The following is an 18,751-nucleotide window of genomic DNA, read 5'->3' as shown; positions in this document are numbered from 1 at the left end:
TGCGTGTGAGAGTAAATGGCGGGCTGGTTGGAGCTTTCACCTTTAGGGGTGCGGAACGGCACCGCGTCTGACATGGGTCCCATGCCTTTGGAGTTTCTGGCCTGGATCTTGAAGTAGTAAGCCGTGTCCAGTGTGAGACCCTGAATCTGATGGGTCAGTCGGTTCCCCACCACAGGATCCACGACCCAGTCATGGACCTCAGCGTTCACATCCGTGCTGTAGTAGATGATGTACCCTGAGAGACGAGAGATTCGCTGTCAGAAAATCATGAGACTTTTCTCTTTGGATGCATGTAATAATCCAATAATCGAGTTCCATCCATAATGTAAATCATGAGAATGTGTCACATGTCAAACACTGCGGCCTGTTCTTCACACACCTGTGATCTTGCCGTTGGCTTCGGTTGGAGGCTGCCAGTTGATGTTGATAATGCGTGGATTTCCCTCTTTACTGATCACAGTCACATCTTTTGGAGCAGAAGCGGGAACTACAAAACACACCAAACACCATTAAAGGGATATAATACAATTAAACAGTGTAAATTACTATTACTGAAAACTTCAAGTTATTATAGTATAATTGTCATAACAAGTTGTCCCAAAATAATGTTGAAATGCAAATGAGACATTAATAAAATATGCACACATTTTGCATGCATCCAGAAACCAAATAACTAATAAAATAAGTTGTCAACATCAACACACAAAACACAGATGATAATCATATATGAAGTACATTTTATATAACAAAAGGCTCTTGCAATAATCATACATGCATAAACATAAATGGGAACCTTAGTGAAAAAAGCATGTATGTTAATGTGATATTTATAATAACTATATACAACTAATATGAAAATACATAAATCATATATATATATATATATATATATATATATACTTATATATACATACAGTATATATATATTAGTGCTGTCAAATTGATTAATCACATCAACATAAAAGTCTGTATAATATGTGATATAATATATATATATATATATACACACACACACACACACATATAAAAAACTTTTATGATGGATGTGATTAATCATATTCAGTCTATTTGACAGCACTAATATAGATATATATTGCATTTTATATAGTTTATATAGTATAAACAAAATACAATATATAACCAAAATGCTCAATTTGTTGAAGTTCTGTATATCAGTGTGAAAGAGAAGATGTTTAACATTTATTCCTGTAGTACTTCATCTAAACAGAAAAGCGGTCATTGATGAGTGTGTAAGCGCTGTCGGCTCTCACTGGTCTCGAAGGTGGTCCCGTGTGCCGTCATGCTCCACGTGCTGCTCCTGCGGCTCTTGGTCACCATCACGGAGAACTCGTAGAGCGTGTTGGGTTTCAGAGCCGTCACCGTATGGAACAGAGACGTGGTGTTTGCCGTCTGACAAAACAAGCAACAGACAAACACATTTATGAAGACCTAGGTTTATCACAGCTTTTTTTTTTTTTGCATATGACGAATTAAAAAATATGTTATATACTCTGTAGTATGCAGTACACTAGTACTCCCCACAGGTGTGTCCACTGCAGTGTGAGAGAGCGCTCACTAGAGGGCGCTCAGTGCATGGAGGAGAGAAACACATTATAGTGAACTGACTGACACACTCCTCAGAAACAGCGTTATTTGACTATCACTCAGATGCTATTATAGTTTTTTGTTAATATTTTAAATTATTAATCATGTTTTTTATTTTGGTTCAAGTTTTAGTAATTTCTTTTCCATTTTTTATCTTTTTTTTTTTAAGTATGTCTATATAATTTTCATTAATTTCAGTTCACATCAAGTTAAATTAGATTTTGTTCATTTTGCCAGGCCAAACTTATACTCTACTAACACTCTAGTGAAAGTTAGTAGACCTGTATGTGCAAATTTACTTACAGTCAACAGAATGTGTTAAAGGGACCATCAAAATAAAGTGATATGTTTTTTATTTCAGTTAACTTTTATTTCATTTCAAGTAATTAATTTTTTTTAATGGTTTTAGTTTTAAAGTCTGTAACTTTTTTGTGTTCAAAATTTTCAAAAGTTATATAATAAGCAATTACATCATAAATCCATTTTCCAAAGCGTGTTTTTGTGTTATCCTGAATCACTACGGTACACCGATCATAAGTGTTCATATGGGACTATGTTAGGCGGGTACGGGTTGGCACCACTTCTCGTCAGAGACATAAACACAGAGATGTAGCTCCGACCACAATGTTCTTCCTTGCAGTTCTGTTTATTAACCGCTAGAGCGCCAAAAGTTACGGACTGCAGCTTTAAAATTGCCATGAAATCAACTTTGCAATTCTTTTTTTATGGAATATTGCAGTATTTATTATAAATGATTTATCTGTGCACATCATTACTGTTGTGCCTTCGTAATCTTTAATCAGAATAACTCTCCCTTGCTCTTGCACCGACTTCTCTTCTGTGATGATGTGGGCGGGGTAACCTGTCACTCACATGAGATCCACCAATAGCAAACCACAACCATCCAATCAATTCCATTTGGACTAAATCAAGCCCCGCCCCCAACATTTGTTCTGGTTTGAGAAGCCGCTTCACTCGGATTATATGTCACAATAGGGAAGAAAAGACCATCGCAACTTCCATTTCATGTCGACTCTCTCTAAAATATCCCTGTTTAAGTGAAAATGAAAATAAAATTAAGCCGTTTCTAACAAAATAACTCTCCGTAAAGATGTCCGATACCTTAAATTTGGTGTTGGCGGGGATGTTGGTCTTCCAGCGGATGGAGTAATATCTGGAATCGGTGATCTTCTGGTTCTTTGCGAGCGAGTTGTCGGCCCAGCTGACTTTGACGGTGTCGTGGCTGAGGACAGTGGCCTGAACGCCCACCGGGGGCAGCATGGGTGTGGGGTCGGGGGCTGGGGTGTATGGGTTATTGAAGAGTTCATAAAAATCAATATCAGGGTCTATGGGGTCTGACAGCAGCGTCACACACACACACAGATGAGTAAAGGCAAATCATAATAAATGGAGAACAAACAAACAAAATCACATGGGTTTAAAAAAATATGGAAGGATTGATCAGCGTTAGACAGGAATAAATGGATTGATGGTGCAGTGGTGGACAAGTAAGAGGAAAAATGAATGAAAAAGAGAAAGAGAGATTATTAGAATTAAAAAGATCCATATTTAACAGTATAAAACAGTGCAAAAACATTCAATAATCATTTGTCAAATGGACAATTTCTATTACAAGAATAACTGAGTCATGGATTATGCTGCATTTATAGAAATACAGAAAAATACTCAGTGAAAATTAAAGAAATAATTCAAGTTCAATATAATTGAAGCAATTTAAGGACAGTATCTGCGACAATTATTACAGAAATAAATTTAAACATCCTTTAGATTGTAAAAACAAACAATATTACAGTGCACAGCAGTGCAGTTACAATGTCATTTGTTGGATAAATCGTCTTTTTTGTGTTTAGCAGTGGGACTACTTTTGGTTACACTTTATTTGAAGGTGTCTTTGTTACACTAATTATACAAGTACAGTACTTACTACAGGGTTAGGGTTAGGGTTTGGTTTAGTTGCATGTAATTATGCATAATTTATAGTTATTACTATAGTAACTAAATGTACTGTAACATGAAATAATGACAAAGTAAAATAAAGTGTTACCCTACTTTTCTTAACGGATGAACCTCTGGTGACATTACTATATATAATTCCTGCATTTTTTCTTAATAATAATTCAAAATATTTTTTGTTTACTTATTATTTAGATAAAAAACTTAAACAAACCAATAAAGATATACATTACTAAAGCAATAATACTAGTGTACTGTAAAATAAATACTTATAATACAAAGTACAGAGCTGAGTTTTATTTGTAAAGAAGTGCGTATTTGAACCTTTATCCCGCTATTGTGTTTTTTTTGTGCTAATTTAAGAGGCACAAACCCAAATGATTCAGCACGCTGCTGATCGATGGAGCTCTGAACATTTGTTTAATTAAGACACACCTGGAATGACTATTGATTTCTTCTGTGTAAATATCCGCTTATTTCATTGTCAACAACAACAAAAAAAGCATTCTCAGCAGAAAAACGGCAGCAAATGATTGTCGCAAACATGCTAACACTCATTCTTAGCGAACGACTCATTTCTGGGTCAGTTCGCACACTAGCTCTGGAAGCTGGAGTCTGTCAGAAAAGTTTGCGAAGCCTACAGAGTCAGTGCTGACGCACATCTCATCCTGACGGGACGGCAGGGGGTCTGGAAACCTTTAACAGAGGCGTTCGCTGTCTGACACATCTGACGTCAAGTAAGAAAGATGCGTGGAGGGAAGCGTGCGACACATCACACCTGTAGGTTTCGATGTGCGCTAACGTGACACGCCGCGTTTTCCAGAACTGATGGGGGGCAGAGGCATGTGTGGTTCCTGTCATCTTACATTTAAAACACACACTCCACATCGTAGTTTGTCTCCACTACAAAACAATCTCAGACTGACTTCTAAAGCTTGCAGTGTAACAGATTTACACCATGCACAGAAACACAAACATGTCTGGTGCTACACAACAGAGATCTGATGAACACTCAATACAGTCAAACCAACATTTATTCAGACACCTGCAACATTTCTCACATTATCAGTTTATTCGCTATAGTTTAGAAAATGGCAATCAAATATTTCACTGGTTTTGTCCATCCTTCTGTTAGACTGTCTCACACATGAATTATGTTGAATATCTGTCAGCTGTAAAATTTAACTAGACAATTAGATAATACCAGTTTAGCTCAACCAGTTACCAAGCAATGCTTCATTGTGTTCAGTCTGTGGTGTAAACGAGCGCATTAGCAATTAAAGAAAAACACTTCAGCAAAACATGATCCGCTCAAAGTGTCGGAATCATTTTTGCTCCCAAATGTTTATAAATTTCACTGGTACTGTATGAAGAATTTTTGTGTATAATATGTCAGTTTACTTTATTTTGCTATCCTCACTTACATAATTTAACTATAGTGCCCAGCACACACTAGTAAAAAATATCACAAATTATATCTGGTGTGTGAATAATTTTAGTTTTGACTGTATGCTTCAAAATAACATTAAGCTTAAAGTTTTTTGTTGTCATCTTGCCTGAATAGAGATAGGAAAGCTGCCACAGTATAACTTGTGTGTGCATGTCTTACCGGACTGAGGTCTAGTTGTGGCGCTGTTGTAGATGGGAACGCCTTCGCCCATGTTGTTGAACGCCTTGAGAGTGATGACGTAATGGGAACTGGGATCTGCCGAGGAAACCATACATAAAACGCCTGGAAACACACCCAATGTCAACAATATGGCTGATTATGGGTAGCATTAAAGACGCCCACCGAGGTTATCGATGCTGTAGAAGCGCTGCTTGTAATCCAGAGCGACCGTGTGGGCATGAGGGCTTCCGATCCCATATCCGATCTTATAACCTCGGACTAAAATATCCTGGTTTTCTGGAGGAGTCCAAGTCACCACGATTCGGTTCACAAGAGGACGGACATGAAGCGAACTGGGGACTCCTGGAACCTGAGACTCTGTGATACACACAATCAACAGTCAAGACAGAACCGGCTCATCTTTGACATATTTATATATATATATTTATACAGGTGAAACTGGAAAAATTAGAATATGGTGCAAAAGTTCATTTATTTCAGTAATTCAACTTAAAAGGTGTAACTAACATATTATATAGACTCAATACATGCAAAGTGAGATATTTCAAGCCTTTATTTATTATAATTTATAACCGCTTATGAAAACCTTTTCACAATATTCTAATTTTGAATTTGGGGTTTTCATAAGCTGTAAGCCATAATCATCAAAATTATAACAAATAAAGGCTTGAAATATCTCACTTTGCATGTAATGAGTCTATATAATATATTAGTTCCACCTTTTAAGTTGAATTACTGAAATAAATGAACTTTTGCACCATATTCTAATTTTTCCAGTTTCAACTGTGTGTGTATATATATATATAGAGGGCTTTCATGATAAATAAATTGGCTCAATATTGCGATTTGTGATACTATTGGCATATTATTATACTTATTATTATTTTGCTATATAAATAAGCTCATTGGGCTATTATTATATTTATAACTGTTAGTTCTGATACTCGAATCTGACTGGACAAGAGGCTTTTCAAAAGTGCAATCTTATCTTCTGTCAAACTGAAGGCAAACTGAGTCAGCTGATGTTTTCACAAATATATGAGCTGACCTGAAGAAGGACAGACGCAGGTAATCACATAAGCTCAGTTCTCTCTGTGTGTGAATCTTGATAGTGTACCAGATACAAATCTAAGAGACTTTATCATCATCTAACACATGAAGCAAAGCTCTCTTTCAAGCATGACCACACAGAGGATTATTGGGAGACCATTTAAAAATAAAGTCTGAAATGAATGTTCACAGCATTATAGATCAGGCCGAGTGCAGCGCTTTGCTAAACCGCAGCTTTCAAGCACAAATTCATTAGTGTATAGCTAACTGCTTTAAGAGCAGTGAAATTCATCCGTATTTGTTTAAAAGCAAAACTTGTGCACAAACGGATCCACGGACAGCGTTATCTTAGGGGCCCGCGCTAATGCCTGTTCTGATTTATAGGCAACGCTGCTAATTTCCGACAAAACCTTTTGGATTTAGAGTCATTAAATTGACTCATTATTTCAAACACTGGCCTATTTGTGGGGATAATTCAAGTAGGAGTGGATGAAGCGGAGGCATTAGCGGTTGAGAGATGCTTTGGTCTGGCTGTCACAGAGCTTTTCCCATTTTAGCAGATGGAAATGAGCCCAAAGAGGGTTTGAGCCCGCACACACACACTCCCATAGTGCTTGGGTCCCTCCATACGTCCAATTGCGAATGAAAATACGAGCTATTAATCCAACTTAGTCCTCTAAATCGGCTGAAATGCCTCCGTGTCTGCTTGTTCGCTTAATTTCAGAGCTCCCCGCCGCTTTTTGATGAGGACGGAAGGCAAAGACACACTAAAGATGTTCCTCTCGCATCTAGCAAACAGCTTCCCTCCGTGCAGAAATATGGCTTTCAATTACTGGGTGAATTTCAAGAGGAAATGTGAAGATAAATGATAAGTTGTATAATGAAAATAAAGTCTATTTTTTAGGACAATTCAGCACATTTTCCTCTTAAATTCTCATTAGCACATTCAATTCTCACTATTTATTTATTTATGTAAATACTCATTAAGGTTATTCCATTCAATAAATATTACCATAATGTATCAAAACAAAAGAACATAAGTAATAATATATACAAATAATAATAATATAAATAAATAGTAATTTTTCCTATTACAGTAGGAAGAATGTTGGGGGAATATGAGCTGAATTATTATGAAAATGCAGGTGAAACTCTAAAAATGAGAATATGGTGCAAAAGCTCATTTATTTCAGTAATTCAACTTAAAAGGTGAAACTAATATATTATATAGACTCATTACATGCAAAGTGAGATATTTCAAGCCTTTATTTGTTATAATTTTGATGATTATGGCTTACAGCTTATGAAAACCTTTCACAATATTCTAATTTTGAATTTGGGGTTTCATAAGCTATAATAAGCCATAATTATCAAAATTATAACAAATAAAGGCTTGAAATATCTTACTTTTCACCTGTAGATGTAAAAAAGTTCCTAAAGTGGCCATAATGGTCCTAAAAATAGACCTAAACCTTAATAAAAAAATATTATTTAACATTTTTGGGGTTAAATGAATGTTCTTGCAAGTTTTCCTAATATCCATCCCACTCCGCCACTAAATGAAAGTGTCGGATCTCCTGCGCTCGTTGTTGTTCTCAGCACTGAAGCGCAGATCTAACACAACAGCGACGGCAGTAACCTAACAGCTCACACACGGTTACCTGAGCCCAATGTCACGAGTAATCACATCAGCGTTCTCCCGAGCCGGAAACCAATTGAATCTACAGTAACCAACTCAGCAGCGATGCGCTAGTGTAAAGTTCCCTTGAGCTGCGCTTCTTATGGCATTCGGAAAGATAAACGGACATATTAATCCAAATCACTCAAAGGCTTTTCATTCAACAATAGAAGTGCATTAAACGAATGCCATTTTCCCAGGATCCCCGTCTCCGGCCGTCAGAGAGTTGAACAGACAGTGAGTTATGCGGCGGTTCTCTTAGCATTGATCAACTCTGCCAGAAATAACGTTCCAGTTCTTCACATCCCGTGTTAATGACTTTGTTTTATATCGCCTGCTTTATTATTTTCACATTTTCAAAGTCCCTAAACAATGTATTTATTTAAATTTTTTTGTATAGTATCTAATTTTCTGATCTTGGGTTTCATTTGTGTTATGGTAACGGATGTCACGCGAGTGAATGTCAAATTCTTTGAAGAATATACATTGAAATATATTCAATGTATTCATATTGCGGAGACATGTATGGTCACGGCCTTAAAGGTTTACGGTTTGCAAGGAGTTTAAAAGGATTTAGCTCCTGGTTTAAATGGAGAAAAAGGTACGGTTATCTTTATGTTGCTGTTTTGATTTGTTTTCTTTGTATCAAGATTACTTGTTTGTTGGTATTTTGCTTGATATTTAGGTATTTTTAAGTCATTAAGTTAACTTATGTGCACTCTGTTTGGTGTTTTGTTTTCTCTTTTGTACAAGCTCTTACGTTGATTCAACGTATACGTATGATAATACGTCTTATGGCGTCCATCTTATCTGTGACGACGGACATTCAAATAAAGTGTGGGAATCCTCAGTCAAAGAGTCCATCCTTTCTTAAGCCAGGCAGACACATCCCGGACACACACATCAATGGCCGCATGGATAACTCCACCAATGGGAAGCACCAGGGAAGAAAGTGAAGGAAGTGTTTGTTTTCGTGATTCCTCACCGTCTAGGTCGTTCTCGAAGGTTTCCGCTGCGATCCACTCCGTGGTTGGTCCGGTCCCGTTCACGGTGGTGGCCGACACTCTCACCGTGTAAACCTTTCCTTTCTCCAGACCTTGAAGACCGCAAAAAAAAAAAAAAAAAACGGATTAGGATTTGGTGAATTAAATACGCAAAATATATATGTGTTACCAGGGCTTGCTCACTAGTCACTCTGGCTAAGTAAGTAAACTTTATTTATATAGCACCTATCACAGATAGAAATCCCAAAGTGCAACAATTTAAATAAAAGAACAATAAAACACAGATTAAACTATCAGAGATAAAAACAAAACATAAAAGCCCAATCAACTAAAAGCTTGTGGTTTTCCAAAGTTACTGGCCACAATTTTGACATTGATACCATGGGGAAAAACTGCCATATATATATTTATTAATATTATCTCATGATTTGGCAGCCGGTATAGAAATAAAAGAAATCAATACTTGTATTCAGCAAGGATGCATTAGATTTATCAAAAAATACAGTAAAGACATTTATAATGTGACAAAAAAATCTATTTCAAATAAAAATGAAATCAAATAATCCTGAATTTTTTTTTTGTCCACAACTGTTTTCAACATTGATAATAATCATAAATGTTTCTCGAGCAGCAAATCAAAATGATTTCTGAAGGATCATGTGACACTGAAGACAGGAGTAATGATGCTGAAAATTCAGTTGAGTTATTTTAAATGGTCATAAATAATCAAATAGGGCTTGGTGAGCATAAGAGACTTCTTTAAAAACATAAAAAATCTGGTCCCACTTTATATTAAGTGGCTTAAAGTACTATGTACTTACATTGAAATTACTAATTTGATACAATGGACTTATTGTGTACATACATGTTTTTACATTGTACTTATATTTTTTAAATACCTGCATGCAATTACAGCTGTAATTGATGTATGTAATTACATTTGTAATTACAATGTTGACCCTTCCCTTATACCTTAACCCACCCTTAAACTTAACCATACCACCACACCTGTCCCTAACCTTACCCGTATCACATCTCAATAGCAGCAAAAGTGTTTTACAATGAAACATGAACACAATAAGTACATTGTACTTATTTTTCGATGTAAGTACATAGTACTTAAAGCCACTTAATATAAAGTGGGACCAAAAATCTTACCGATCACAAACTTTTGAACTGCAGTGTATATAAACTACTACAAATGACAAAAGCACATAACAAAATGGCTAAAACTAAATTGAAAACTGAAACTATATATAAAAAGCTGACTCAAGACATTAATAAGGTTCATTAGTTCATGTATTAACTAACATGAACTATCCATGAGCAATACATTTGTCACTCTATTTGTTAATCTTTGTTAAGGTTAGTTAATAAAAATATCATTTGTTCATTGTTTGTTCATGTTAGTTCACAGTGCATTAACTAATGCTAACAAAGATTTTAATAAAGTATCAGTAAATGTTGAAAATTAACATTAACAAAGATTAATAAATGCTGTAGAAGTGCAGTTCATTATTAGTTCATGCTAACTAATGTAGTTAACTTGATGTTAACTAGTAAACCTTATTGTAAAGTGTTACCAATACTATAATATAAAATAAATAATACTAAAATAAGTCTGTCGGATCGGCAGGGTTCCCACACCTTGGTTAACTTCAAATTCAAGAACTTTCCAGGTCCAATACCCTCAAATTCAAGCACTTAATGTGGGGACACATTTGCTGTGTCCAACAACAAGCGTTGAGTTAACATCGTAGTAGTTTTGTGCGCGCGTGAACGGCATGGCAACGTACAACACAAAGTACCTCACGCGAGAAACACTTAACGTAACGCGTAAATGCGCGTAACTAACGTAAATCATGTAAGCTAGTGTGCATAGGCCAAGTGTTGGCGAAATAACACATTAGCGGACCGGAGGGAATAAGATGGAATGTTTTCCAGAAAACTTCTTGCACAAAATAAACTTAATTTTCAAAAAATTTCCAGGGTCTTGATTTTTTTTCTTTCAGATTCACAAACTTTCAAGGATTTCAAGGACCCGTGGGAACCCTGGATCTGGTTAGTAATACCATCAATGAGCTGGAAGAGCTGTGAGGTCGAGATCTCTATAGCGTCGGCCCTCCTCAGTCCTTTCCGGTAGCGTAGTTTATATCCCATCAGCTCTCCGTTCAGGGTACCAGGGGGGGGCGCCTGCCAGCGGACCATGATGCTCTGGGGCATGAAACAGGGCACACGGTGAGCTTTCAACATGAGTAGAGTTAGTACATTTTAATTGAGCAGGTAGGCTTCTGGGAGCGTATTATATAAACGTCTAGAGGTGCACCTGAAAAGAGTGTGTGAGCCAGAAAGCTGTCAGAGCGAATGCTGTCATGTGTCATGAGTTAATTTCAGAAAGACAGCTGAGAGAAGCACAGCCTTCAGGCTACGCAATAATGAGTGAAGAAAAAACCCCAACAATGCTTTATGAAACAGGAGATGATCCAGTCCTGACGGTGGGAAACATGCATTTGTTCCTGCATTTGGACGGTTCTGATAATTAAACATTAACTTCTATTTTGGGTTTCGACTAATGAATAATTATTCGTTTTAATGGACTTAAAGTGACTTAGTAAAAGCACTTACAGAAATGTACCGTGGTAACTATAGTTTCTGGCAAAATGTCATAATTGGATGAACCTCACAAGAACATGTCCGGGTCACATTTCACCTCAAAATTTAATTAAGATTATATATATTGCATAAGGATTTTTCTTCTTCTATTTTTAAGGTCATTAAGATTTTTGGCTTGTATTCTGTCATAATTATTTATGACAGAGCAGCACAGTTTCAACCATATTCTATTTTGCATATGGAAAAATTGGCCTATTTTTAAGGCCATTACATTTTTTGTTCTGATGACAGTTATGCATATTTTCACTCATATTATAAATACTGCAACACAAAAAATAAATAATAAAAAAACTAAATTATAATAAAAACATATAAAGTGGTTATACACCATTTTAGTATCAATTCTGCCATTAATATATATTATATATATATAAAATAAAATAATACACTTTTTTTTATATAGAGATCACGATTCTCCCGCAATTATGAATAGACAACTAATCAAAATAAAATGGAATTTACTTTTTTATCAAATTTACAAATTTGATGCATAAAAAAATTATTATAAAAACAATTTTTTTTAATCGGTTTCAATGACTCACAAAAACTTCACTTGTTTGATAAATCAGCATTTTTTGTAATGAATCTCTTGAATGAATGATTAAATGGCAAATACATTTTTAGCAGTCACTTGTCGCCACTTACTGGTGTAATAATGTTATTAATCTCTACTTGAAAGGCTAAGTTACTCTCAAAAGGTGATTTGCTCTATTTTGATCGCTACCATAGGCATCAGCGTTTATATCCCAACTATAAACTTTTAGTCCAGCACTTCTGTGATAATTAGAATAACTGTAACAGATAATTATAGTGTGGTTGAAAAGCCTGTTTGTGAAGCGGTCTCATGTCTACACGACAGATCTCCTTGTCAGCCGCAGATCTGAATCGCTGTCATTTAGGAATAAGATGGCGTGTTTGAATCTTTTAATGATTAATTGTGCAGCTCTAGTATGGGAACATGGTCATTTTTCTGACCTGACGACTGAGTCTTCATCAAGATCACAATGATAATAGCTGATGAAAGTTCAACGCAGATCTTTAATCACTACAGCACTAAAACATTGAGCACCAGGACACTAGTAATAAAGAGGATCTTACCGTTGAGTTCAGGACCTCCAGAGTCAGGTTCTGCGGAGGGGCGCTCGGCACTGAAACACAAATCACATTTATTATTGAGCGAAGACCGAAAGCCCAGCGACACAAGTCTCCGGAAGAACCCGAGCTGCAAATCTCTGATGAAATAATTGGTTTATCCACTGAGACCCGCATTCAAAGACTCTGTGACGGTTGTTTATTTTAGGATGCAGTCGTGGGTGGGTTTTTCTTCACCTTTATTCTGCTTTTTTTCACATCTCTTGTTCCTTCAGAGGAACACTGGAGGATTGCACTGGCGGGCAGAGACAGTAGCAGCCGTTGTTTGTGTGTGTGTTTGTGTGCTTGCCAACGTTAACGGCTCACTTAAATAAAACACTTCGTTATATTATTTACACTTGTGTTACACTTCCTGTCACGTCCCGAATCGCTCCGGCGTGGAGTGAGAGAGTACGATTACAACACCACCTGTCAACATGCTCGAGAGAGAAGAGAGAGAGAGAGAGAGAGAGAGAGAGAGAGAGAAGAGAGAGAGAGAGAGAGAGAGAGAGAGAGAGAGAGAGAGAGAGAGAGAGAGAGAGAGAGAGAGAGAGAGAGAGAGAGAGAGAGAGAGAGAGAGAGAGAGAAAATAGTCGTGCTCCTGAAGCGGAGATGCTGTCCTCTAAGATACCTCATTGTGGTAAATTGGAAAAATGGGCAAGATAATACATTGATGTCGATATATTTAAAATATTAATTATTTAAATATTTTCAATATTTCGGTTTTAAAATATATCTGAGAAAATATTTTTGAAATCATTTTAAAATATTAAAATAAGTAAAATACTATAAATAAATATTTAAATATTTTTATTTATATAAAATATACATTTTATTGAAATATCTTATATATCTTAACATATTTAAATATTTTTTTTTAGATCAATTTTATTCTCTTCTGAGGAAGGGTCTGAGGAGAAATTTATCAAATAAATCTGAATCAGATTAAAAAGTAAATTAAACAATAACATATTTTGTTTCAGATCAATTAATATAAACAAACAAACAGACGATAGTCTTGAACAAACTCTATATTCAGCCAGTAGCAGAATGCGCATTGCAATTGAGCTTTCCTCAAATAATTAATCAAATAAATCGGAATCAGATAAACTGGAAAATCTATATTTTGTGCAGACTTCATAAAGCTGAGAAACAGAGGCAGTTGTTTTCTGGGTTGTTTCAGTCAAGTACCGGTACACCATAAAACCAAACAGCTTCACTGAACCAATGGTAACATGCGCCTTCCTGAATGCTAATTGTTTCACGTTAGCATGTCACTTACACGCCGCAGTCTTTTGCCGAGTCTCGAGACAACGCGGACACAAAAACATGTTCATGAATACGAAGATCAATTCACTGACAAATCAGCGTGACTGTCAAATGTTCATCAGTAGTGGAGGCACTTTTAAGTGCTATTTGAAGTGCAAGTCAAGGCAGAGATAGAAAAATCAAAGAAGTCGAGAGGTTCAAAGTAACAGGTTTAAACATCAGGCTTCCCGAAGCTCACCGTCAGACAGCGTTCGGACCGTAACGTCCTCGGTGGAGACGCCAGGCCCGTGTTTGTTGTACGCCACCACCCTGAAACTGTACTCCGTGAACTTCTTGAGCCCCGTCATGGTGTAGGACAGACCTGTGACGTCCATGTCCTGCAGAAACAAACGCAGACAACATGAAGGACTACAGCTGCTTTTTTGCATTAGTTTGTACTTTTTACTGTAGTATTTTTAATAAACTATGTAATTAACCCTTGATATGGTCACCATCTTTACGTGTGAAAACTACCGATGTATTTAACGCCGCCTTTACAAAAAGTGCTGTGTTGCTAGGTACTACGATATATGCTATGGTATTGTATGATCACCATATTCATATATATTATTCATCATAGCATACTGTGTATGGTAATCCAGAGTATGATGTCCAAAAAGATATAAAATAAAATATTACCATCCATTGTACATGTCTTAAAACAACTGTTCCAAAAACATGGTATTTACCATGCAGAACTCAAAAAATATATATAAATATATAACATCACCAGTGTCAAACTAATGCCAAAAAAGTGTTATGTCACAGTAAACATGCACGAAATATGTACAAATCTAAGTATTATCATAGTAAATGTAAAACAAACCACTGTATTATCACAGTAAATGTGCAAAAATATATGTAAAAAACTTTGTATCACAGTAAATGTGCAAAAATATATGTAAAAAACTTTGTATCACAGTAAATGTGCAAAAATATATGTAAAAAACTTTGTATCACAGTAAAATGTGCAAAAATATATGTAAAAAACTTTGTATTATCACAGTAAATGTGCAAAAATATATGTAAAAAAAACTTTGTATTATCACAGTAAATGTGCAAAAATATATGTAAAAAACTTTGTATCACAGTAAATGTGCAAAAATGTTAAAAACTTTGTATTATCACAGTAAATGTGCAAAAATATATGTAATTTAATACATTATATTAGTAAATGTAAAAAAAAAATCATGGTATAACCATGGTATCTGACAAAATCATGGTATTACTGTAAAAATACTATGATAATATCATAATTACTATGATAATTACCATGGTAATTCTTTGTCAAGTTGCTGAATGCTACATATGCAGTGATATGTAAATGTGGGCATATGTTGATGAAGAGTTCATATGTTAATGAGCTCATGATGATGAAGAGTTCACCTGCTCCGAGTCTTGTCCCTTCTCACTGTAGAAGAGTTTGTACGTGTGAATGTCCCCGTTCCCGCTGACCGGTCTCTCCCAGCTCAGAGCGACTGAAGCGGGGCCGACTGAGACCACCTGCAGATTCGGGGCCGGACCCGGTACCTGAACTGAGGGATGGAAGAAGAGACGAACATCAGCTAATATCTGAAAACCCCCCACAAAAAAAAAACGGTACAAATCTGCACAAAACTAAAACCCTAAAGTTATTCCAGTCTTTATAAAGTTTTAGGAACAAGAAGTGAACGAAGCAGAAGAAACGAAGGCGTGTTTGTCTGTACTTCAGCTTTAAAAACACAAAGGACCACAGAAGTAATTTCTTCACAGTGTCTTCCACTGCGTACAGTTCTACTTGAAGCTTCTTTTTTCTTTTGGTTGACACTTTTGTTTTTTTTTGCTTTTGCAAACTTCAACAGCGCGTAGTGACAAAAGACGACACGTTTCAACCCACCGCAGCTGGATACTTTAAATAATGACAGTATCACATGGTAAAAGAAGAATATTCTGGCGAGAAAGCAGCATCAGAATCCCGCTGAGGATATTTCGACACTTCAAACGAGTGAAATGCATTGTGGTCCACGTGTGGGATGCAAAGGAAACGGGGGAGTTCTGACCTAGAAAGACCTAGAAAGAGAAAATCGCGTTGCTTTAAAACCGTTTTGTCCGTATAAGTCAAACGGGGAAGTGCAGGTAATCCACAGAATAACAAACGCTTCCCATGAATCCCAACTTCATCTGCACACTCAGTGCTTTACTTGTTGTGGGTTGAGAATATAGTATCAAAAATTTGTCTTGATAAAGACCTCTTTTTGTGTATTGTATATGTTTTCAAAAGTAGATGCTTTACAAGAAATAAAAATAGATATACGTTTTGTTAATGTTTTTGAAAACGTTAAAGTCTCTTCTGCTCACCGATCAAAAATGCAGTAAAAACTGTGAATTTAAAAGAACAGTTTTCTATGTGAATATAATGTTAAAATGTAATTTATTCCTGTGATCAAAGCTGTATTTTCAGCATCATTACTCCAGTCTTCAGTGTCACATGATCCTTCAGAAATCACTCTAATATGATGATTTGCTGCTCAAGAAACTGTTATGATTATTATCAATGTTGAAAACAGTTGTGCTGCTTCATATTTTATGGAAACTGAATATTTTTTTCAGGTTTCTTTGATGAATAAAAAGTTCAAAAGAACAGTGTTTATTTGAAATAAAAGTAGTGGTGAATAAAAGTATTAATAAAACAAAACAAAAAAAACAATCATACTGACCCCAAACCTTTGAACAGTAGTGTATTTGCGAATGGGATATTTAAAACAGTAATGTTTTTGATCAGAGGAACATAACGTGTTGTCAGCGTGTTGCGAGAGGTTATGGGCAATATTAGCATGAATTGACAAAATATGAAAATCCACCAAAAATAATGCACCATGCAGACACCTTTGGCCTACTATTTTATGGGGATGCACAATATATCATCCACCATATCGGTATCGGCCCATATATGTTCATTTTAAATGTTATCGTTATCGGCCTGATAAGAAAATTTGTCTGATATATTAAAGCCGATAAATGTATTATTTCCTTCAGCCGAGAGACTTCAGATGTGCACTGTTCAACATGATGGTTTTGAATAGCTTGAAATATGAGAACATTAATGAGAACATTATAAATGTGTGTTTGGGACATCGCTTTTAATGGTGAGACTTGTAATCAGGCTCTCAAAAATTCAATAATAATTTGGATTTAGATTTATCGGACAATATATCAGACATCGGCTTTCAAGTACAAAGAATGATCGGTATCGGCAAAAGTTTTCATATCGGCACATCCCTGCTATTTGATTCTGGATGCACAATGCTGATCTCGCATACCACATGTCAGATATCATACAAGCTGGGATGCAGTTTCTTTCTCCTTCTGTCTGTATCTGCGCTATGCACATCCGGTGTTTTCACTCGACCGTGGACACACACACCAGGAGCAACAGTCTCCTTTCATCCGCTTTCCTGACAGCTCCGACCATAGCCTTCGTCTCATTAACACTAGTCCCTGTATCCATGAAAACCATCCTGACAGATCCTGCCCGATGTGTACAGTTCCACACTGCAAAGCTCACACAGAAAGAGCCAGTGTGTGGAGAACCCTCAGCGCTTCCCAGATCAACTCCTGGTTTGGACACGCACAAACAGGACTAGTGTGGGCGTGCGAGAGGTGTAGAAAGAGGAACCTCAGACCTGGCTAGTGGTCAAACCTGAGCTAGATGTGTGTGTACATGTGTGTGTTGGTGCTTTACCCTCCAGCTGGGTGGCCACTGTAAGCGGGGCAGAACTCTCGCCCGGGCCGTTGGCGTTGGACGCGACCACCCGAAACGTGTACTTGGTGTCGGGGACGAGGTTCTGAATGGTGACCTGCATCTCTCCCGGGCCGCTGGTGTTCTCCACACGCTCCCTGTGAGAAAAGCACAGTAACGTGAGAAATGACCTGTGTTTTTACATCTGAGACATGCTAGTCAAAGTATGGGAACGCACAGGTTTCTGGTTCGTTATTGTGTCGACGTGTTACGAAATGTCAGAATGCAATTCATAATGCGATGCAAGTATGAGTTTGATTCTCAATCTTCTACACAAACAGTTTGAAAATAATCTTGCTAAGCAAAATTATATATATGATTAAAGCTAAGTTAACTATGTTTATAGTATAGGTTGATAGCTAGATAATTCAATCAAATAATCAGTCTAAAACTGACTCAAAAAGAGATGTCTAGGTCACCCGTACTTTAAATATTTTGAAATACCTTTAATTTTTAGATATTCAGTTTTCATTTTAGTATAATTTATAGTAATTTGTCATTTAAATTATTTCAATTTTATTTCCAGTTAGTAATTTTTGTGCTTCAAATTAATATATATATATATATATATATATATATATATATATATATATATATATATATATATATATGATGTATATACATGTGTGTATATACTGTAAATACACACACATACATAATACTATATATATATATATTATTTTTTATTCAGAGTAGCACCTTGCATGCTTTCTTTTTTTATATGCTCAATGTTTTACTGTACAGCACTTTATGGTGCAACTTCTGATGCTTTTAAAGGGGTCATGAACTGGCTATTTATTTTATTTTATTATATTGTTGTCTGATGTCAACTTATGACGTTGGCTTGGTTTTTACATTTAAAAACATCAAAATGAAGAAGTAATAGGCTATTTTCTACCCTGGTTTTGAGCCTAGCTCCT

General features: G+C 36.1%; 1 protein-coding gene across 2 annotated transcripts in view; it reads right to left on the bottom strand.

The window, feature by feature from the left end:
- Positions 1–18,751, bottom strand: part of neo1b (neogenin 1b) — a 133,989-nt gene that overhangs the window by 14,401 nt on the left and 100,837 nt on the right. Inside the window, exons 9-17 of one of the 2 annotated variants that reach the window (XM_079603622.1) lie at positions 17,775–17,929; positions 15,440–15,588; positions 14,253–14,391; positions 12,713–12,762; positions 11,014–11,155; positions 8,923–9,033; positions 5,372–5,566; positions 5,189–5,284; positions 2,728–2,903 (exon numbers count right to left, since the gene is read on the bottom strand). In XM_079603622.1, coding sequence (XP_079459748.1) covers positions 2,728–2,903; positions 5,189–5,284; positions 5,372–5,566; positions 8,923–9,033; positions 11,014–11,155; positions 12,713–12,762; positions 14,253–14,391; positions 15,440–15,588; positions 17,775–17,929 — 1,213 coding nt within the window. Of the gene's footprint in view, positions 1–2,727; positions 2,961–5,188; positions 5,285–5,371; positions 5,567–8,922; positions 9,034–11,013; positions 11,156–12,712; positions 12,763–14,252; positions 14,392–15,439; positions 15,589–17,774; positions 17,930–18,751 lie in introns of both variants that reach the window. The other variant, XM_079603621.1, reaches the window with a different exon arrangement.

Source organism: Phoxinus phoxinus, assembly GCF_949152265.1.
Source record: "Phoxinus phoxinus genome assembly, chromosome: 25".
Taxonomy (NCBI): Eukaryota; Metazoa; Chordata; class Actinopteri; order Cypriniformes; family Leuciscidae; genus Phoxinus; species Phoxinus phoxinus.
Note: the sequence above shows the minus strand (reverse complement) of the source record. Positions and strands in the feature narration are given on the sequence as shown.